This window comes from Acomys russatus, chromosome 23, assembly GCF_903995435.1.
Source record: "Acomys russatus chromosome 23, mAcoRus1.1, whole genome shotgun sequence".
Classification (NCBI taxonomy): Eukaryota; Metazoa; Chordata; class Mammalia; order Rodentia; family Muridae; genus Acomys; species Acomys russatus.
In genome coordinates, this window is record NC_067159.1 from 54,212,417 (window position 1) to 54,235,403 (window position 22,987).

The window sequence follows — 22,987 nt, forward strand, 5'->3', positions numbered from 1 at the left end:
TGGCACTGCATGGCTTAGCACACATGTGAGAAATGATCACACAAGATGCAGGCAAGTATTTCCATTGCACAGTAAAGACTAATCTAAAATTGTGGGGGAATGGTCACTTGTGGGCTGGGGAGGCTGTGGCTGGGAAAGCACTTGAGAGCAAGAGAGTCAGATTTTGATCCCCAGAACTTAAGTACAAAAATCTGTACATTGTAGCACGCTCTTGTTACCTCAGCACTTGGAAGGGTGAGCTACAATCCGTGAGAGACTGTCTCAAGAAATAAGCAAACAGCTCCTGAGGAACAGTGCCTGATGTTGACGTCTCTCTAGCCTCTGCATGCATGTATACACCAGTCCATGTATACACATATATGCCTGTGTGGACACACATGCACACACACACACACTGACTGTTGCTACTGTCTCATTTCTCCTCCGAGTGGTTGGCCAGTACATTTGAGTTCTGACTGGACAAATAACTGTTGATAACCAGCTAACATGCTTATCTTTTGAAACAGTGTGAAGTAATCTCTAAGGACCGCTGGTCACCTAACTGGTAAGCATGGCCCAGACTTCACATCGGAGATGCACAGGAAAAAGACTGGTGGACACTAAATCTGAAGTTGGACTCTCATATTTTTCTCATCTTAGTCTGCTGATGACCTGGGGTGACACTGGCCACATCAGAAGAGAAGGGCAGTGACCCTAGCAGGCATGATAAATAAGTCTTCTAATTTGATTTCCTGAGTGTCCGTGTCCATCACAGCGTTAGAATAACCACGCAGGCCTGCCTCCAGCTGCACTCTGAGTCACATTCGTTTCTTTTCTGTTAGGAACAACTTGTGCAGACTTGTGCTTAGCTCTAAATTCTAATCTTAATGCTCAATCTTGAAAGAGGAGACATTTAAAACATTTGAACTGGATTTACAGTATTAATAGCTAGCAATTATTAGCATTTCAAGATGCAAACTACCTGTGTGTGTTCTTCGCAGGACAGAGCACTAGCCACATTTTTATGGCTAATGTGGAAACTCATTGCTAATGTGGATGTTCCCTTCCTAACACAAGAGCCACGGGAGCACAAAAAATATTGTATATTGATTACATATAAGACAGCAAGGAATGTCTTAGTCGTCTCTATGAGATTGAAAGACAAGAACAGGCTCCATTCTGTGGCCCTGTTACATTTCAATGAGTTAAGGAGGAGGAGACATTTTTCATTCTGGAAGCCCTTTCTGCATCAAGGATCAATCAGGAACCCTGACCCCACAAACGGGCAGCCCACACCCTTCTACCAGTGAAACAGAAAGCACCAAGGCCTTCCTTCTCAGCCAGCTGCGGAGCCAGCTCCTGAATGCCACCTCCACGGAGCCCAGGCCCAGGCCCGAGTCAGTCCGGGCTCCGTAGCTGTGTGTCTGTACTGCAGACTGAGTCCGGGACCTGGGTGGGGAAACCCCATCGGGTCTACTCTGCAAGACGACTCCATGAAATAGAAGGTGCCCTCAGCTCTCGGCTGAGGGAACTTGACCGCTACAAAAGCGCTTGCTGAATGCCACAGAGTTGTTAAATGTTAAAAGAAAGTTTAAAAGCCAATCTTCTCCATTGCATGGCCACTGTACAAACACCTGTGAGCACCTACCATGTACACTGCACAGCTCTGGACTCCACCATGAACAGGATAGCGGCCCTGTCTTCCAAGAGCTTGCCCTGAGGGGGCTGTTAGCACTTTACAAATGACAAGCCAGTGAGACAAATGAAGACAAAGTCCAAACAGGAAGCACACCACTGTGAAGAAAATAAAACAGAGTAAAGGACACAGGAAGGAAAAGATTCATAAAGGTCATCCCAATTTTATTGAAGCTAGTCTGGACTCGATTCTCCAGTACTGCAAAATTGGTCATACTTGAAGAAAATTCCAGGAGCCATGAATACGTGTAGTTCTAAAAAGAGAAGCAGCAAGGGGTTGACCAAGGCACAAGTACCAGAAAAGAAATTACAGCCAGAGCAACAGGCTCAAGGACAAATAGGCCAGAGATGCAATGGCAGTGCTCAGGATGAGGGGCAACATGGTGGGTGGCCACACAGCCTGTGGCTCTTTCAGACCCACAAAGTGTCCCTAAAAGGATCCAGTTATGGTAGGAAATGACAGGTATGGTCGCCTCACAAGCAAAGACTAAAGAAAAAGGACAATACCAAGGCTACAAAACAGGAAGCCAGGTCTGTTGTTCAGGAAGTCAACAATAGCGCCTGAAAACAGAGCCCTTCCCAGGTATTTTTTCAAAGATTATACTCTATAATCCAGGCAGGGGTGGGGGCTGGAGGGATTTTTACCTCAGCAAATGGTGAGCTAAGAACACTTGCTAAGAGGTTTGCAGAAAATCTGAGGCATAACCAGAGAAGAAGCTAGATGCCCCCTTGACTCGGAGTGTCAAGGACACTAAGGTTGGACAGGAACATTTAGGGCTTCTGAGCAGAGCCAATGCCCGCTGAGACTTTTTCCTCTAAAGCGCAGGCAACAAATGTGCCCTGAGAAATGCCTCCCAGGCCTATGGAAGCCAACTGCACCATTTCCAGGCCCCCCAAAACAAGGCTTCCTTTGTAAAGTGGCTTCCCTAGTGGGAGCCCAGACATTTCCACTTCTTTGCTCAGCTTATGCTCCCATGCAGATATTTTAATTAATGTTTAATCTTCCTGCGTTTGTGCCTGGAGGCAAAGCCTAGGAGGGACAGAGTTCCCAATCACAGCCTTAGACAACCCCGAGGGTTTAACATTAATTAACCACAGTTCAAATGGCCACCCCACCCAACCGCCAGGTGCACAGGGCCATGCAAGGCTTTCTGCCAGAATCCACTACTTTCTTTCCATCCTCCCATAGCTACAATGGTGAGTGTCCATTTCTTTCCCTCTTTCCTGGGGAGGGGCTGGATTCTGGCTCTGTCACACAAGAGGGATGAAGTCAGTGGAAACTGCTACGCTAGAGAAGATCCCAGAAGGCCTGTGAGCAGACCCCTCAGAGTGCCTGTGTTAACCACCACTCCCTCAGTGCACACTGAAAGAAAAGGCAAGAAGCCTTTGTGCTGCTCCCGGTATCTTAGGGAACCATCTGACAGCTTACTTATTAAATGCATTTTCATATTAATTCCCCCTGCACCACAGCTGACCTTCAAAAACATTTACCGAGTGTCAAGAACACGAAGCCCCATGGTGGAGGGAAGGCAGGGAGGCGAGGGGAGCCTCCTGCCATCGGCTTTTCCTGCGTGGCTGCAGATGAAATCGGTTAAAATGAAATACTACATTAGGTAGCTGGTCCTTTAATGGAGAACCTAAATTAGATAGCTAGATAAATTAGAACCCAATTAATGAAGGCCCAAATTACTTTTGCCTCCGTATATTTCTGAAAGGAATGGTTCACAGGGATGTAAAACAACATCAAAATATTGTTAGCACTTCCCCAAGCATGTCCTGCGTCCCAGACACATTTTATCTCCACAGTCCTAACAGGAGCACCAGGGTCCAGAATAATGACCCTTAAGCATCCACAATGTACAATTATACTTAATATCTATATTTACCAAGTAAAAGCTCAGACTCAAATGCTCTCTCAAAGATGAAAGATCTTTTTAAAATAAACTTTAGGTAGAATGCAAATAACAAAAAGATCATTCATTATCTTAAGCATTTTTAAGTGCATTGCTCAGTGGTATTAAATACATTTCCATTACTGGATGACCGTCACGCCATCTATTTAATCCCAGACTCTTTCCAACTTGTAAGGCTGAAACCGCATTCCCATTAAGATGAGTTGTCAGTCCCGTTCTGTACCTATTCACCAGAAATGTTCAACAAAGGGAAACATGCAGTTCACAAAGCTGACTGAGGGTTACGTCTTACAGAAGGTGAAATTTGAAATTCTCACTTTTTTTGCTAAGTTCAGCCGTGGTTAAACCTATGGTCCTAGTTTGCCTTTTATTGCTGTGATAAAGCACTAACCAAAACCAACGGGAAGAAAAAAAGGTTCATTAGTCTTAAAGGGAAGCCACGGCAGGAACCCAAAGGCAGGAACCGGAAGGCAGGAACCCGAGCAGACAGCATGAAGGAGTGCTGCTTACTGCTTTGTTTTCTCTGACTTCCTCAGCCACCCTCCTTCGACAGTGAGGCCCACACCAGTCAGGAATCGACAATGACCTACACATGTGCCCACAGGCCAGCCGGATGGAGGCAATTCCCAGGTACGTCTAGGTTGGTGTTAAAACTGACAAAAGCTAACCAGCTCATCTACTTACTTCATTTATCATACTTGAAAAAGACTGTTAACTGTGTTCCACAAAGCCATGTGAAGTCCTCAGACATCTACCAGTCAGTGTGATGGGTAACCAATCAATACATTTGGCCTGCTAAGAATCGGGAGCTGCAGACAGAAGGTTGTCCAGACTACCTCCGCAATCAGTTTACAGCATCAGGTAGGACTAGAGCTGCTTTCAGGAGGATCTGGAAGATGAATACCCACAAAACCACACACTAATGCCTTTGCCGCACTAGAAAGAGCGACCTTCCAGAATTACATCAAGAGGAAGCGCCTCAGAAACAAGCACACCACAAGCAGGATGAATCTTTGCACAACAGGCTAACAACGGGGGCAACAGTGAGATACTAGGGGCGGTGGGGGTTCTCATCAGCAGGTGGCAAGAGGGCGTGGGCACCCACGGGAGCAGGTTCAGGCCAGAAGCAGGAAGCTCTGTGTCAGTCTTTCTTGGTTCTGAGTCATTAGCTCTAGGGAGGGGGGAGCACAAGAAAAACCTTTCAAGCCACAAACCACATATCTTAGGGAGATAGCTAATTAGAATTCACCCTTAACTGTGGGAGAATTAACAGACATTAAATAATCATTATTTATAATTGGAGAGTCAAGTTACCCAAAAAGGGGGTGGGCAAACTCAGATTGCTTTGCTTAATGTTTAATTTAGGGAAAAAAAACAAGAGTATGTGGTTCTCAAAAATAGTCGATAACTTAAGTTCCTAAAGTCAGAAACTTTAAACCTGTCCTTTTCCCTAAAACAACAATGTTAAAACTGTGCTTCATTCTAGGAAAGGAGACACAGAAATTCTGATTATACGTACTAACAGGTAGGACACAGCCTCTCCTGAGCTCTGGACCTAGTGACCAAGGGGGAGCAGAGACAGCATCTTCTTTCTCTCAGGGCAATGCCCTCACCGAGGGGGCAGATTTTTTGTTTTGTTTTGTTTCCTGTCTTTTGATTTGTTTATTATATTTTGTTTTTATTCCTAAAATTTTGGAATTCTCTCCTAAGGACATGAAAACATCAAATCACCTTGGGTTCATTCCTCTCCCAAAAGGGTCCCTCCTTGGCCAGGTTCAAACTCAATGACCTGATCTCCAGGGAAGCTGATCACTGTGCGACCAAAGCAAATGGGTCAAATAAGACCTCACATTCTCTATATGAAAGAAAGAAAGAAAGAAAGAAAGAAAGAAAGAAAGAAAGAAAGAAAGAAAGAGAAAGATAGAAAGAGAGCCACAACATTTTAGGCCTCAAAAAGTCAAAGGAATGTTTAAAATACATTATTACCTAATATGCCAAAGAGGTAGAAATAGTAAGATTATCCCGTGGGAGTGGGAGTGGAAGTAGTACCTTTCCCTCAAAGTCTCCCGGAAGCTGCAGAAGCCAGCTGACATCTTTCCAGAAAGCCACACTTTTCAGAGGTCTTCAAATCTATTTCTGTAAGCATGGCGGTGACCCAGTGCCTTCCAGGAACCACACAGAGAGAGAGGCCCAGGACATGCACAAAGATGAATGCATACCATCACTTACATTTTGTAATATAGGTGTTTGGTTTCAGTTATTAGAATAACAAAGAAAAAAAGAAACATAATTGTCAAGCTTGGGTAGATTATTCAACAGAACAGACCTTCCATGCAGCAGAACACACTGACATCATTAAATGGTTCATCATAGAAAAATGCTTATTGATATGTGGAAAGTCTCCATGGTTTGTACTAAGGAGGAAGACTTAAGTACATGTATGTGCTTATGTGCCATCTATCATATTACAGATTTGTAAATGCTTTTAAAATTCACAAAAATATAAGCAGTGCATATTTCTGCATGCGCATGCGCACACGTATATGTGTGTGTGTGTGTGAGTTTGAATATATGCACATCTGTGTACACAGGTGAGCATGCAAGTACACATAGATACCAGAGGACAACCTCAGCTGTAGTTCCTCAGAAGCCACCCACCTTGCTTTTTGAGGCAGGGTCTCTCCCCTACCGTGGAACACAAGTAAGATGCGCTGCATGCCAGCAGCCACCAGGGGTCTGTTTGCCCCTGCCTTCCCAGCACTGGGATTACAAACTGAGTCACCACCACAACAGGCTTTTGTTCAGTGTGGGTTCTGGAGACTGAGCTGAGGTCCTGCACCACTTTATTAACTGACCTCATCTCCCCAGCTGCCTCTCTAACTACAGACTTAACTAGAACATTCTGTAATTATAAAGGATTTTTTTTTTTTTCAGTTTAATGTAGAATTTTTAAAACATCAACAGCTCTGTTACAAACATTCTAAATCTAGGTCGGGGATGGCAGGAACTACTTGTGGGTATGAAACAGTGACTGTCTGGACTTCAGTCTGCCTCTGTACGCCATTATTAAAACTCTCCCCCCAAAGCACATACACGCACATGTGCACCCATGCACATTCATGCGCGCGCGTGCATGCACGCGTGCACACACACACACCTTATCTAACAAACGTTGGTTAAGAACAAACAAAAGAGCCAGATGTGCTACTGAGGTTTTCGATCCCAGCATCCAGTAGGTGAGGCAGGAGGATCACAGTGATTAGACAGCAGTCTGAGCTACATAGTGAGTTCCAAGCCAGCCTTGGCTATAGTAAGATGCTATCTCAAAACCAAAAATCAAACACAATAGTAAAGATGCTAGAGGAACAAAGGAAATACGTTCCTTGGGAGTGCACTCCTCCTAATGTTAGCCCCCCCCTTCATGATTTCCCAGAATGCTCAGCTGTTTGCTAGACTATAAGAAACACTCTACATCCTGTTGCTTCTGAACACTTGAAATCATGTAAATTATTCCTGGGGAATGTTTAAAAATTCATGTTATTTACTCCTGAGAGACCACAGCAACATCTTTTCAGACTGCACCAGACTGTTCTGTGAATTGGGGGGTTTTAATTTCTGAGATGCAACAACCCTGCCTTGTGCTCAGATCAATAAAAGGAAATGAGCTACTGTAGTTGGCCGGGTGTCCCCTTCCCCCCACCATATTCACGGTCCTGAGTGGATCAAAACTCCATTTGTAAATTAAACTAGCTTGGCTGGTGTGGGAACACAGTGAGCCTGTGTGCGCCGCAAACCACGTTCTCTGAACCTCAGCTCCGCCCAGGTTGGAGAAGAGAGTAAGGCGGCGGCGGCGGCGGCAGGCAAGGCCCTGAGCAACCGCAATCTCAGCTTTATAGACATCTTTTCAAACTGTTTCTTTTTAAAATGCATGCATTGCCTTTTTTTCTAGTTTATTACTTTTATCTGTATCTCAAAAACAAAGCATGGAAGACTGATGTCCACATATTCTGTGTGTGCATGTCTATGCGCTCATGTATGTGCAGACACATGTGAGCGCTGGACATCTGCCTGTCTCTGCCTCCTGGCAGTGCGTTACATGTGTGCACCACCATGCCTGGCTTTTGTACATGGGTCCTATGTTGCCCTCTGCTGACTGAGACATCTCTCCAACTCAAACGTATACACTTTCAAATATGTTCTAAGACATTGTTTCTTGAAAAGTTCACACATGAACGCTAATTCTCATCATGTCTATCCTATGTCCACTCCTGCTCCAACTCTTCCCACTCCTCCACTCCTGCCCTTTCAAATTCATGACCTCTTTATTTTTGTTACACATATACACATATACACGTACACACACGTGTGAGTGTGCATGTAAGTATAACCTGTTGTGTCCATTTAGCATTGCTCATGTGTGTATCTGTGTGTTGCATGTATGTATCTGTGGGTGTGTATGTGCCTATCTGTGTGTTTCTGTGTATCTGTATATGTATCTATGCATCTCTTTCTGTCTCTATGTGTGTGTGTGTCTCTCTCTGTCTCTCTCTCTCTCTCTCTCTGTCTCTCTCTCTGTCTCTCTCTCTGTCTCTCTTTCTCTGTCTCTCTCTCTGTCTCTCTCTCTGTCTCTCTCTCTGTCTCTCTCTCTGTCTCTCTCTCTCTCTCTCTGTCTCTCTCTGTCTCTCTGTCTCTCTCTGTCTCTCTGTCTCTCTGTCTCTCTCTCTCTCTCTGTGTGTGTGTGTGTGTGTGTGTGTGTGTGTGTGTGTGTTTGGATATGTGATTGGACAACCTATAACAATTACCTATAGTTCTTCATATAGAGCAGGCATGGGGCCTTATGAGAACTCCCCAACACATGCTGAAATGTCCCCAGATGCTATAGTTGTAGAGACCTTGTATAGGAACCATATTGTTGAGGGTTAGTGGGTGCAGGCTTCTGTAACCAAGCAGTGTACGTACATGGTTCAGGTGCCTTGACTTGAGTTCTGTACCCCTGACTTCCTTCAATGATAGACTATGATCTGGAAGTGTAAGCCAAGCAGACCCTTTCCTCTTCAAGTTGCTTTTAGTCCAAGTGTTTTATACAGTGAGAGAGAAGACACTAGGACAGTGACAGGGCCATCTCCCAGCCCTGAGTTAGGCTTATTGCCTCTTCCTTGTGATGGAGAAATAGCCAGAGAGCCTAGAATGCTCACACAGCAAGTAAACAGCAAATCCATCTGATATCTGCAAGTCTGGGCAACTACACAGACAAGCACATTTCAGAAAACTGGACAGTGCGTTCTCTGAAGAGCTGTCTCCTGCACTTTGGAAGCAGACGGTCTTTAGCCAATTGACATTGGCAGCTGTCAATTTCCAATGTCTCCGTCAGGCCGTCTCCCGTCTTCACTGACTTGGTTTGCAATTTGTGTTTGTTTGTTTGGCCAAAGCCTGGCCCCGTGTAACTGTGACACTGGTGGGCATGCTAGGATTGAATAACACTGAGAAAAGACAAACTAATCAAATGCACAAAGCTGACATTCAGAATCATATGTCCACGTTAGAGGATGCCCCATGGGGACTCTGCGGCTCCTGGCTGGGGCAAGCCACAGTTCTAAGAGCCAAATTACAGATCAGCTCCTCAAGAGAGAATTGTCCCTCCAGCATGCACTTCAGAGTGTCAGCAAAGCCATCTGCAGTGTCAGTTCAGACTTCAACGCTCCAGCAAAAAATGGCTGTCCAAGATCTTGAGCAGATAGGAGGGCTCAAGGACATGCCATCATTAAGTGGGGGGCCCATGTATGTCTCATGCTGGGCCGATGAAGGACCAGAGGGCAGAGCTGTAGGCAACAGGGTGACAGCAGGCCAGGAAGCCTACCTGCTGGCTCCACCTGGGTGTCCTAGCCTGCGACCTCAGGAGCCTTGGAGAGTCTTGGGATGATAAAGGATCCTTCAGGTCTGTGAGTTCCAGACACTTTACTGCGATGGGGTACTTTTGCCTAGAAAAATCACTCCCGCCCATCCCCAGGGCACTAGCACTGTGGAGAAGACTAGAGAAGGAATCCTTCTTGCCTGAGGGGTGGGGCAGAGAGACCCTGAACCCTGAAGGGCAACTGCTCTCGACCACAATGGCCTGTTTACAGAATTACTGATTACCACCCACAAGTAAGAAGTCACACAAAGGCTCCAGGTAAAAATTAAAGGGTGCACCCTAGACAAAAGTGGCTTGGGTGGGCATGCAGCTCGGCTTCTAGGGTGCTTGCCTTTCCTGCATGGGGCACTGGCTTCCTCGCCAGAACCACATAAGTCGAGTACAGGAGTGCACGCCTGTAAGCCCAGGCCTCTGAAGGTCTACACAGGAGGACTAGAAGTTCAAGGTTATCCCTGGCTACATAAGAACCCAAAGCCAGACAGAGCTACATGGGATCTATCCCAAAAAGGAAAGACGAGGGGCGGAGGAGGCTTGCCTGTGGACGAAAAAGAAAACCCTTAAAATACAGACACTCTACAATGGTGTTTCCAAATGCTGGATTCAGATACAGAAAAGAAGATATTTGAACCACATTGCCTCGTACAGCTCCCGTGTGGTGTGCAGCATGGAGCCAGTGCACAGAGGAGCCCCTGGGCTGTGGCTGCAGATGTGAGGGACCACTCACTGTCACTAGGTAAAGGAGGCAGGAGATCACATGGGACCTAAATGACCCCTGTCACTGAGCATACCATTACAGGAGACTGTGTGCCTGAGTGTATGTGTGTCCCTGTGTGTCTGTCTGCCCATGTGTGTGCGTCTGTGGTGTGTGTGTGCACGCGCACGTGAGTGCGTGAGCCTGTGAGTATGTCTATGCTTGCCTGCATACACACTAGAGACTTTTTCCTTGGAGCTTTGAATCAGAGGGTCACTTCTCCTCCCTGTGAAGCCTCCAGCTTGGCAAACAGTAACAAGCAGTTTACACACAGCTCTGTGAAGCACCTGTTCCTCCTCCATCAGCCAGCCCTGCAGTGGGATTCCAATGACCCCTGGAAGGTTCTCACTTCAGTGAGTAAAACAGAGACCGCCCCCCTCAATGACCCAGGACAAGCCATTCCCCTGTGAAATATAGAGGCTGATGTCCTGACTCACCCAGACTCCAGCAGAAACTTTCCTCACAGGCTCCTGGGCTCCAGATGATGCTAGCACACACCCAAGCCAGCTCCTCCCATGCTGCCTCAAGATTCCTTTTGAAACCTAACCCAAACACCTACACCCTGTGCAAAATCCTGAGTGTCCTCCCGGGTCTGCTAGGGCACCTCTGGGGTTTAGCCACCATCTCCTGGCACTCTTCAACAGTGAGAATGTCAATTATCCCCTGAACACATGTCACCTCCATCCAGCTGAATGTCCCCTCATAGTACTCTCCACCCAAAATACCCCCTCTACCCATGGCTCCCACAATGCCTGCCCCAGACCCAAAACACCCCCTCTACTCATGGCTCCCACAATGCCTGCCCGAAACCTAAAACACCCCCTCTACCCACGGCTCCCACAATGCCTGCTCCATAACTTCTGGCAGCCATTCCGGAAGGAATGTGACATCCAAGTCCTCTCAAAGGCACTGGTCTTAATAGTGTGCTTGGAAGCCCCACCTGTTCTGCCTTGGGCAGGTTCCCCCGATGCTTCAGTTTGTCCGTCTGTAAAACACGACATGACACTGCATCCCTCAGCAAGCTAAAGTGAGGACTGAGCCAGCTAACCTGTGCTTGGTTCTCAGCACAGGGCTAGACAATAGCAACTGCTCTCTAACTGTGAGGCTCCCCGAGGGCGCGAGCTCTTCTGTGCTCTGGTTGTGCTTAGTTGTTTCCATGACTGCTTTCACCATCTGATGGTGCAGTCCTGAAAGCAGCCCAGCAGTGAGTCCTGGCAATCTGGTCACCTGGGTGCTGGTGGATTGTCTGATATTCAGAAAGAAGTAAATAGAATGTTTGTGCAATAGATGCTGAAAGCTACAGATGAGTGAAGTCAAGACAGACGGAGTCCAGGTATTGCCCATGGCTCTGAGGCAGTCCAACCTCTGTCTCCATCGGTAAGGAGCTTGCACCACCATCCCAGACTGCAAAACGCTCTCTCTCTGTCTTTTGGGAAGTGCCTGTGTTTTCCTCCTCCTGTATTCTGCTCTCAGAAGTGGGAATGTGAGCTTCCTTGCTTCTCCATCATCACTCAGACACACTCCAACTACAGTAGAGAAGCCCGCATGGTGGCCAGAAGCCCACACAGCAAAAGGACAGCAAAGAGTTCCAGAATCAGCTCTCTCATCCCCCAGCTCGCCAGCTTCACCCCTGGAAATCAACACCCCTGAACATCGACATCCCCTCCTCTACACAATGTGGGGACGATTTCCTACTGGTTGCTCAGAATATTAAACAGTAGAGGAGTGTGTGTTACACAGCACTCAGCGAGCACTGAGACCTACCATCACATGCTGGTGGAAATCGGTCACCAGGTACTTCCTCACTGCCAAGCACTATGGGAAGTGTCTGAGCCTCTGCATAATTTAATCCTCACACCCAGTGAAGTAGCTACAGCTATCTTCTGCGGTGATGAAGAGGTTGTATTTAAGTGATGATTCTGCCTGGCAAGTTTTTTAAAAAGAAGAGAAGGGAGGCTTAAGGAAGAAAAGAGGAAAAGAGGGAGGAACGGTAAACAATCAAACAAAAAACAATGCCAGGGAGAGCAAGTGGGTATTTTTAAGATGTTCCACCAACTGCTCAGTTCCTCAGCACATGGTCCACGCTGAGCAGGTGCAGGCATCCTCGGGCCTGCCCTGCACACTGTATGCATAGAGGTCAAGTCCAGGAGGCCCTGTCTGAGGCTTTCAAGTTCCTAGGCCAGGGTAGAACCATAGGGCACGCTGATGAGTGAGATGATCGGTCAACAAGCCACTAAGATGCCACAAAGAGCATCCTTCCCTTCCCATAACAGAGGCCTGAGAATACTGCTAGCTTCTTCATCCCAAGGTTCTGTGCACTGAGACTAGAGAAACCTGGGGTTACTGCAAGTCTCTAATACCAAAATTAGAACTCAGACACCAGCACCCCCAACACACACACACACACACACACACACACACACACACACACACACACACACACACACACCGGAATGAGGAAGACCCCTGTGAATATTTTCTCTAAGTGGTCAAAAACTGACAAGCATTCCCTGTTTACTCCTGCCAGAGGCCATGTGCTAGCTGTGGGCACCTCCTCAGATTCCCTACTGAGAAATACCTGCTCTTGTTGACAGATTTGACAAGTCTTCAAGTGGGAGGGGGAACAGGGGTGCCTCTTTTGTTTTTACGTAGCTAGAAAACTTAAAATCATGGCTGTTGCAAAGATCCAGAGAAACAAAACTAAGAAGTAAAAGTAGCAATCCAACCCACTGGCCCCCACCACCACCCACCACCACCACCCACCACCACCACCCACCCCATGCTCAATTTTAAAACCTTCAAAGAAACTACAGTACTCAAAACAGTATGGTATTGAGAAAAGAATAGGTACGGAGACTCTGCTGGGACAAAAGGAGCCTGTGGGGACACAGTCACACGGGCAACTGTGGGGACGCAGCCACACGGGCAGCCGTGGGGACGCAGTCACACGGGCAGCCGTGCGGATGCAGCCACACGGGCAGCCGTGCGGACGCAGTCACACGGGCAACTGACTTTTAGTGGAGAGGTTGTGGCAATCTGTGAAGAAATTATAGCAGTTTTCAATAACTGCATCAATGACTGAGCAGTTGCCTGCAAAAAAACAAAACAAAACAAAAATAAATAAATAAACAGTGGAGTTGGGGGACTGAAACACAGAATGAACGTGTCACAGAAATCAATCCAAACTGGTTAATGAGCCCAAAGGTACAACACAATGACGAATTTTAGCAGAAAGGGGAAAGGACACAGGTAGACTTATTGGGAAATGAATTTTTCTCTACAAAACCAAAGGGTGATCTGGGAAGAAAAGATGGCCAGGTTGGATTTATTAAACTGCCAACTTTCTATAAGTGTGCAATGTAGTTCTTCCACAGGCCAGGCTAATTCTCTGAGTTCAAGCTTTGTGCACTAAGAGACACTATTAGAAGAATTTAAAGGCCACAGGTATGGTAGTGCACACCTTTAATCCCCAGTATCCTGGGGAGGCAGAGGCAGCAGATCTCCGTGAGCTCAAGGCCAGCCTGGTCTACATATCAAGTTCTAACGGGCTACATAGTGAGGTTAGGGCTACATAGTGAGATCCTGGCTCAAAAGAAAAGACTGAGGGGACAAGCCACAGAGAGGAAGGAGCGCATACAGGAGAGCATGCCACAAAGTACTGTGGGTAACCGGCTTATAAAGCTTAACCATTAGAATCTCTCTCTCTCTCTCTCTCTCTCTCTCTCTCTCTCTCTCTCTCTCTCTCTCTCTCTCTCTCTCTCTTTCTCTCTCTCACACACACACACACACACACACACACACACACACACACACGGGTCAAAGATCTACGCGGAGATGGTCTGAGAGAGCACGGACGATGGGCAAACAAGAACAGAAAGAGCTCGAGAATCATTCGCCATGAGGAAGCTTCACAATCAAACCAAATGTGATTCAAATTCCATGACTAGGGGTGCTTGGGTACCCACAAACCTGAAGACACCGATGCTTAACAGAGACAGAGCAAAAGAAAGTGCGGTTCACTGCCAGCGGGAATGGAGAGCGGGTGAGCCACAAGGAGAGGCAACAGGAGACAATCTCCGCCTCGGTGTCTGCCCAGCCTATTCAAGAGCTGCATCCACACAGAAACCTGCCTGCAGATGACACCGCGCCTTCCTGGGAAATCGTTGGAATCCGAAGCAAGTCGTGTGCCCCTAGGTCGGTCACTAGCTAACCACACAGGAGGAGATGCCCGATAGAACACGCTCTAGCCATACAGGGAAATGATCTGCGGAGACATGAAGACACAGGTAAATCTCAGAGAAGAAGCCACCCGACAGGAGCAGAGGGCACTAAGCCGATGTCCTAGAAGCAGCAAAACAGCAGGTGACCGTTAAAGACCGGCTGCCAGGGCTGGAGAGGCAACAGCGGTAAAAGGTGAGCTGCAGAGAACTTGCAGGACGGTGTAGCTTCTGGGCATGCTTTACAAGGATGGTGCGTGGCCTTGTCCATGTGTCAAAACCCATAGAAATTTACAGCATGAGCCAGTCATGCCAGCACTGCAATCTCAGCAGAAGGGAGGTCGAGGCAGGAGGATCGCCACAAATTGAAGGCCAACCTGGGCTACATAGCATGTACTAGGACAACCAAGTCTAAAAGATAGATTGTTGTGGGGGGAAACGACAAACAAAATAAAAAGCAAACAACAACAAAGATTGAGCTTGAATATATGCAAGTTTAAAAATATGATTTTGAATTAAAAAAAATTTCAGCGGCCAGATGAACTGAAGAATCAAGTGTAGAATGTAAGTAACAAGGCCACCTGACTGTGTCACCCATGGATGCGGGGGGGGGGCTCTAACTGAAGCCGCTAACAGGAAAGCATGCTCCCCAAAGGACTGGCAAAGGAGCGCTGAAGCAAGAGCAGAGGCAGGAGGAGCTGTAATGGACGCTGTATGCCAGCGGGTGGAGCTGTTCCCACGGGGGCTTGCTCACATAGGACCCCAGAGTGAACAATGAGGTAAGTGACAGCAACAGGAGGCCTGTGTAGCCACAGGGAAAGAAGCTGGCCAGGGCCAGAAGGACCCACAGTGCTGTTAGACTAACATAGGGACATCGTCAGAACGCAGACTGCGTTCACTACAAATGCAGGTGGAGTTGTGCCAGCACATCTACCAATGACTGCCCACAGGCACTTAGATTGAGGCACAAACATATTGTCTTCTTTTGTCAGCTGAGAGCAAGGAAGTAACCAGCCCACCAGACCCCAGATCTTGTTTCCCATTATTACCCTCCAAAGAAAGGGCCCAGGGTTCCGTGGCGTAATGACCAGGGCCAGGACAGGAAACACAGCATATACCTGTAGTACAGAAACCAACAGAGTGTTCAGAAACTCAGAAGCAAAACCCACCACAGGGACATGGGGAACAACAGAACAACCCCTCTCCCAGTGGCCACAACCGGAACATATTAAATTAAATAGGATTTTATTTTAATACCGAGTTTATCTCTGTGACTCCATACACACTGGAATAAATAATCAGCCAGGGAAGAGATGAGAGGAAGACATTTGCAAAGCAGGGCAAATTCACAGAGTGTGTGCAGAGGCTGTGCCCCAGGAGAGGTGGCAGCTCCTCGTCCCCTGCTGGGACAGCACGAAAAGGTAGCACAGTGAGAGACAGGACCTTTCCAGGGGTGAGGGGCACATGCTACCTCAAGCAGGTGACAAAGGTGATCCCAGCAAGGAGAAATGAAAGTGATGGCAGGGGACAAGGTGCGACCAGAGGCCATTCTATCTCTACACTCTTCCTCTCAGAAATCCATCTTCCAAGTCTACTCAAGAGGAAACCCGCAAACAAACTCCAACAGAGAACTTTTCTTCTAACCTGCGCTCCTAAGAATAGTCAAGGTCACCCAAAGCAAGCCAAGCCTGAGAGCCAATGGCACACGGCACTCTGGATGGGTTCTGAGGAAGAACCCAGGGAAATCTGAATGAAATCTGGAAACTGGAGCCAAAGTATTGCCAGTGATGCTGGTAAGGAACACAGCGAAAGCCACTCGCCGGAGTAAGCGTGCTGCATAAATCCGAGACATCAGAAGTGGAGGCGACTGGAAATCATATTATTTCTACAATCTGTCTGTAAAGCTATAGTGGTTCTGCGATATAAAATGTATTGAAACAAAATAAATGGGGGGGTGGCGCGCGGGGGATGTGTGACTATCGTAATTCTATAAGCTATTAGCTAGTAATGGGGGCGGGGTGATAGCCCTGACTCCAAGCAGGGGGGCTGGGGATGCTCATTAAGCAAGTCCCCTGGGCTCTTCACTGGGACTTTGGGTTCAAAGGTGCGGGAGAGCAGTGGCTATCCTGCTGGTCACCTCATGCCCCCGGCCAGCCCCATGTAGCAACAGCTTTAGGGTCTAACAAAGATGCCTTCCTTTTCAGGGAGAGGCACCCTCCCACTAGCACAGAGAGAGGAACAGTCTGAGGTCACAGAGGCAAAGGGAGGGGGAAGCTGGGGGCAGGGTAGAAATGTGCAGGTTTCAGTAAACAGACCTGAACCCAGAAGCAACTTCTGGCTTTGTAAAGGCCAACTGCTTGTCACCACACAGCAGCAGGTGACCTAAAAGCTCTGAGGCAAATGGGTGGTTTTACTAAGCTGTCACTCTCTCTGTATTCCGGCTTCAATCCACACTGCATGGAAGCTCTCCTGTCAGGTGACTCACACCAACCATACTCTTCAGTCTCCCAAATGAGCCAGAGAACAAAGAAAGTGTTGTCCACCCTCATGTCACCTCCTGGCAACACCTCCCCTTGGGGTGAGTGCTCTGCAACATAGAAGCCCAGGGCGTGGGCAGTGGAAGAAGCGGGCTGCAGGGACAGCTTGCCCAAGGAGATGCTTGGAGTGTGTAGAACTCCTGGAATACATCACCTTTCATTTGGGAACACAAAAATGTGCATAATTTACAACGCTCCATGTCACCGTCATCCCCAGCCTATGTGCTGGAAAGCGTCCTTACTTCTGTGGAATTCCTTCACAGCAGGAGCTGAGGCACAGAGTAGAGTCTTAAAATGCACCCCACTATGTGGACTTGAACTAACCCCCCTGAAAAAAACCCAATAACAAAAACAAACAAACAAAAAATCCCTGTTTGTCCCAAAAGTAATACTCTAAGAGTGACAACAGTGCCCTCTTGTGGTGAAGACTCAGAACTGCAGGCAAGATGCAAACCTGTGCCCTTCTCTTGGTTGGTTCCTAGTCTGTGGTTTTTCTCCTCTTCATAATCTTGGTGCTTGACAGAGAAAATAACCCATGTAAGTACAGAACATTCCCGTGGGAGATGAACAGATCCATCCTTGGACAGACAGGGCCGGGCTCTGCTTCCCTTCTCTCATGACAGGAGATGACAAGCCGCCACCCCACTGACACTGATGTGGGCCTCTGTGACTCCAGAAACCAGGAGGAAAGTCTTCACAGAACACCTACATGGAAAAAGTTGCCCATTTTCAAGGGACCCCTTCTTTGGATGGCAAAGATAGATATAAATATAAATATAGCTGACACAGATGGATGGATATATTTCCTGAAAGGTCCCAGATATGGAAGATGACTCACTATGCCCTAAGTCACCACAAGACAAGATTTTTAGAAATCCAAACAAAGCGATGTTTCTCTCACATAAAATACAACCATTTATCCAGGTAAGCAATGTGACAGAAGCTGTATCAACCATGAAACCAGAGCACTCTACCACAAGAGGGGTAAGAAGTGAGCCCCACTCCACGTTTTACTAAAATGAATGAAGACTGAATCCCCTCCCCAAGCAGGCTCTTTGAATGCAGTGATCCTGACTGGCATGCAGCCAGAAGCCAGGGGCAGCTACTAGTCACCTCAGCCTCAGAGCTGCTCTCCGGCAAGCCCTGGAGGTGTGGAGGGTGCAACTTAGTTCAGGCTATTCTAGAAGGCAACAGAGCTGCTACCTGGACACTGAAGGGGCTGCAGGCCTCCCCGAACCTGGAAGGCACCCACCTGCTCCGCAGACAGCACTGAAGGTGAGCCTCTCCCAGCTCCTGCCCAGACCCCAGCATCTTAGCAACTGTGATCTTAATGAGCCACTGACTAGACAACAGCCATCGAGCTCCTCTGGCCTGCATCCAAAGCATCCTTGGCAAAGTAAAATGCATGAAGACCAAGTAGACACTTAAGACACTGCAATGCCAAATAGGCACAAACAGCAAATGCCTTCAAACATATGATCTTCCTGGGAGACATTATTTACAAACTCGGCCATTTTTTTTTTTTTCCTTTCTGTGGCTTTCAAAGAGGATTTAATCCCCTGACGATTTTTCACTCAGAGAAAGACAAAGGAGGCCATGGTGGAAAGAAAACATTGCTCCATGAATCAAACCCAGTATGACTCATAAATCACAGGGGATTAAAATTTCTGTTTTGAGTAACGACTGGAAAGGGTGCTGCAGCCGTGGTCAGGGGCCTGGTTTCTCAGCTCAGCTCAAGAACTGCTGTGTGCTGTGGTCGCGGTTGTCTTTCCCAGGCTGGGACTCGCTGCCCATACAGGTCATATCTGGGCTCCTGTCTAGGGTTCTTGGTAGCTCACATGGCCTCATGAAGGCAGCAGAGTACTGGGCATTTTCCTCGTTTCCTCAGTTTCCATCAAGTTGGTGCCACTGGCCTGACACCCATCTGACGGCCTCGGCCCACCTCAGCAACTCTAGGATCTGCTGCTGCAGGCATGGCTGGTCAGGAACATACCATCCCTAGCTCCCTGGTACCAGCTCTCACAGAAGCCTCTTGAAGGAGAATCCTTTCAGAGAAATCCAGACTAAGACAGGGACAGCATGGCTTTCTAGAAATCCACCCTTATGATTTTTCTCCAGGGCTAACCCCAAAACAAACTTGAGGGTAGGAAGGGTGCTCATTTTAATGTTCGGCCCCTCTGAAAGCTCTTGCTAATTCCTGGAGGCTCTGATGACAGAACCACACCCTATGCATCTGCTCTCCCTGTAGGCTCAACTCTTTCTTAACAAATATATTTTATTATGAACTGATTAACCAAGCGTACGTCACTTATAACCCGACTAACCTAAGCGATAGGTAAGGAGGATTAAAGAATTACAAAACCATAAGGATATCAGTTCCGAGGAACGATTCTCCTGGCGTAATCAACAGGATTTCTTATGCTGGAACCTGGAGTAACCAGAACCCGGAACCTCAGCAGGAGACTGGAGCCCCGAAGCCTTCCTTCGAGTGGTTCTCTCTAGGACCTTCTGGAAGTGGAGCGATGAACAGCCAAAACTATCCCAAGTCTCCAAAAGCCCCACCTCCAGTTCTGGGCTCATTTATATATCTCCTCCCAGAGTCTACTCACAGATCTTTTCAGCTGACAACAATCAAGCTCCTGCACGAGGTGGTTGGTCTTCTAGTGGATTAACATCACTTGTTCTCTCACAAGACCGTTCCCCATCTCACACTTGGGATCCTAACAAAAACAGGTTTATCTCTCCTTCACTCCCCAGTGAAGAACAGAGCTGCCATCCCACTCTGTCACCTGCTCTCTGTATCAGGGAGCATTCATGATGTCTTGCTCTTAGGAAGGGCCCAAAGTCTAAGAAGAGCAGGCTGGGTGGGAGCTGGCTGATATGGCCTTGACCATGTCCTTTTCCCAGTCCAAGGATGTTAAATGTCAGTGCTCCCTGACAGGGGGGCTAAGCACTGAGCTTGACCAACCTTGATTATCTCCGGTAGAAAGAAGATAAACTGATGGCATCTCGAACAGCTACAGGTCCCCAGCCTGCTGCACTCGCCAGCCACCACTAGGCTCTGCACGTGATGGAGACCCTGTAATTGCCATCATCCTGATAACTCAGAAGAGGGACTCACTTTGCAAGTGTGTGCTGTCTACAGATAGGCAAAGTCACGCACAAGGTAAAGCCGCAGGTTCCTGCCAGCGCGTAAGCTGAACTGAGTGCGGGTCCTCCAAATGCAACATGAAGCAGCTAGGGCAGTGCCCACTCCAGCCAGAGTCACACACAAGATGTGGATGTGACAAAGAGAAAACAGGCTGAAACTGCAGGGATATGCCAAGGAGGTGTGATCGGGCAGAAGGAGAAAGGCAGTTAGGGAGGAGGAATCGCTCCACCCTGAGGATGAAGAACTGCATGGCCGCCCTGCTCATGGGGACCAGGCCTGCTTGTGGGGGCCAGCCCTGCTCATGGGGACCAGCCCTGCTCATGGGGGTGTGGGGGCCAGCCCTGCTCGTGGGGGCCAGTCCTGCTCATGGAGGCCTGGGATCCAGCCCTGCTCATGGGAGCCAGCCCTGCTCATGGAGGCCAACCCTGCTCATGGGGGCCAGCTCTGCTTATTGGGACCATCCCTGCTTGTGGGGGCCTGGGGTCCAGCCCTGCTCGGGGGCAGGAATGTGGAGCCTGATTTCTGCTGTTGGCCTTGCATGGCACTATTGCAGAAGAATGTCAGCAGGAAGAAAGGGGAAAGGTTAAAGAGGAACGCTGAAGTTAACAGGAAAGATTCATGGCTCTCACACCAGGCACTGAGCATAAAATCAGCTCACCAGGCTGGAGGCTGCTCCAGGCATCCTCACAGGAACCAGAAAGAGAATCTTAAATGGAGACTTAAAATAAAAGTGTTGGATCAATGGAGCTATCAGACCTGGCGCAGCCTATCCCACATGCAGCGTGCCGCGCTGTCCTGCCAATGCCCGCCACTGCAGGGCAAGGTCACAACTTCTTTATCACACATCCCACGTGGAAGCACGCCCTCATGCTAACTCCAGGGGAGACCACTGTTCTTCAGGATCTTGCTGTGTCCCTCAACATACCGTATAAGCCCCAGAGCTCCCTTATAACCCAGTCACCCCACTTCTTAAAGCATAATGCAGAAAAAAAAAAAATCCTAGTATGTGGAAGACACTTTCACATGCCTGCCTCCTGCAGCACAATTCCCAACAGGCGAACAGAAAGTCACCCTAAGTCTCCACAGACAATAAATGGATGAGAGAGATGATGGAAGGCAGGCTGGGGGGCTGGATGGACACCCTGCTGGATGGACACCCCGCTGGATGGACACCCCGCTGGATGGACACCTCACTGGCCAGACATCCCAGGCACATGGACAGCAGGACGAGTTAAACAGTCAGCGTGCGTAGGAGACAGTGGATGAGAGAGCAGGCCAGGCCAGTGGAGCAGGTGGCAGGACTGGTCACAGTTTAACACTGAGAGTTGGGACATAGGAGTCACAGTGACGAGTTGGTCATCCCAAGACACATGCAATCTTCAGCATGAGCGTAAGAATGTGAAACCTGACTTCACAGATACCACTGACCCACAGGAGGTTTCTCTGAGAAATGCTTCGTCTTTGGATGCACAAGATCCTGAACAGGACAGAAAGGGACCTGCGGCGAGAGACGGAGGAGGAGGCAAATGTACATCTTGCTGACTCCTGCTCTCATGGCTGTTTCTTGAGGGTTCTGCTGGGGATGAGCCATCCACATACTCCCTCTCCAGAGACATTTAAAGCTTTCTGACTTGTCCTACAGGTGAACAAAGGCATGCTCAATTCTTCCTGAACCTGCATTTTCCACTCTTTTCTGACCAACTAATTTGTTAGGGGTGGGACGAGCCACAGCAACCCATTGAAACTCGCCAGGACGGATTCTGAGATGTTACCGGAGAAGAAAACAAAGAGCACCTTACACAGGGGAAAGAAAAGATGGATGGGGAAACAGAAAGGGAAAAGTAGAGAGGAGGGGGCAAACGGGGGCTCACAGGACTTCACAGGGAGGACTCGAGGAAGGAGGCAGGAGGGAAGGACCCACCAAAGTCAGGCAAGACACAGAGTGCCAGCAATCTACTACGGCTCAAGAATGCCTCAATCAAAAGTTGAGCCACCTTCAGGGGAAGCTCAGCGAACGCTAACTCCCTTCTCAGTGCCTCCATCTGACAGCAATGAAGACATCAGAAGGGGGCAATCGTCCTTTCATAAAAAGGCTGCATCCCAGGTCACCCTGCGATCCGTCCTGAAAAGATGGAGAAGGAAGGTGAACCTCGCACAAAGAACACCTTCAAGTCAGTGATCCCCAAAAGCACCCCACACCCCACGCCCACGCACACAGATGCGCAACATCGGGCTTCTACTTGCCTCGCTGCTTAGCAGTCTGTATTTATTAATCGCCTTGACAGCTTTTGGATGCCCATACATTTAAGAAAAGCAAAGAGCTGGGAAACCGTATCTCACTCATTTGCCAGCTTGTCCTAAAGAACAGATCAGGGTTATCAGTGCCACTCCCTAGTCATAGAGCAGTCTCTCTCCCAAATCAATCACTTTGCAAGCCAATTCTGTGACGTCACTGTCATGGCATTAAGGCACAAACATCAGCTTCCACAGCTGTGCGGTTCCGAGTGAGAAGTCAGTTTTGAGCCAACAAGTTTGTACCCAGGTTCCTGGCAGTGCCTTGCTACTCCAACAAGCCCCACATTTGGGGAGTAAGACAAAGAGCCACTTTCCAAAGCCTAATGTAGGGTCCTATGGTTGGTGAAGACTGGTGACATCAGCTAAGTAAGTTGTTTTCATTTGACCAGCGACTTCTGTGGCCTCTCTGGAGATACACCACCACCACCCTGCCACCCCTGCACCCCAGGAAGATGCTAAGGGGGTTGGTGTGGACTGTGGAGGAATAAGCACCAAATGTCAACAGCATGAAGGCGCCGAGGCTCCGCTCCTCACTGAT

The 22,987-nt window shown here is 48.2% G+C and overlaps 1 protein-coding gene across 4 annotated transcripts in view; it reads right to left on the bottom strand.

Moving 5' to 3' along the window:
* St6galnac3 (ST6 N-acetylgalactosaminide alpha-2,6-sialyltransferase 3) overlaps positions 1–22,987 on the bottom strand; it is a 491,799-nt gene that overhangs the window by 410,028 nt on the left and 58,784 nt on the right. Inside the window, exon 1 of one of the 4 annotated variants that reach the window (XM_051165948.1) lies at positions 1,628–1,843. The exons of the other annotated variants lie outside the window; for them this stretch is intronic. Coding sequence (XP_051021905.1) covers positions 1,628–1,630 — 3 coding nt within the window. The 5' untranslated portion in view covers positions 1,631–1,843. Of the gene's footprint in view, positions 1–1,627; positions 1,844–22,987 lie in introns of those variants that run through there. 4 annotated transcript variants of the gene reach the window in all.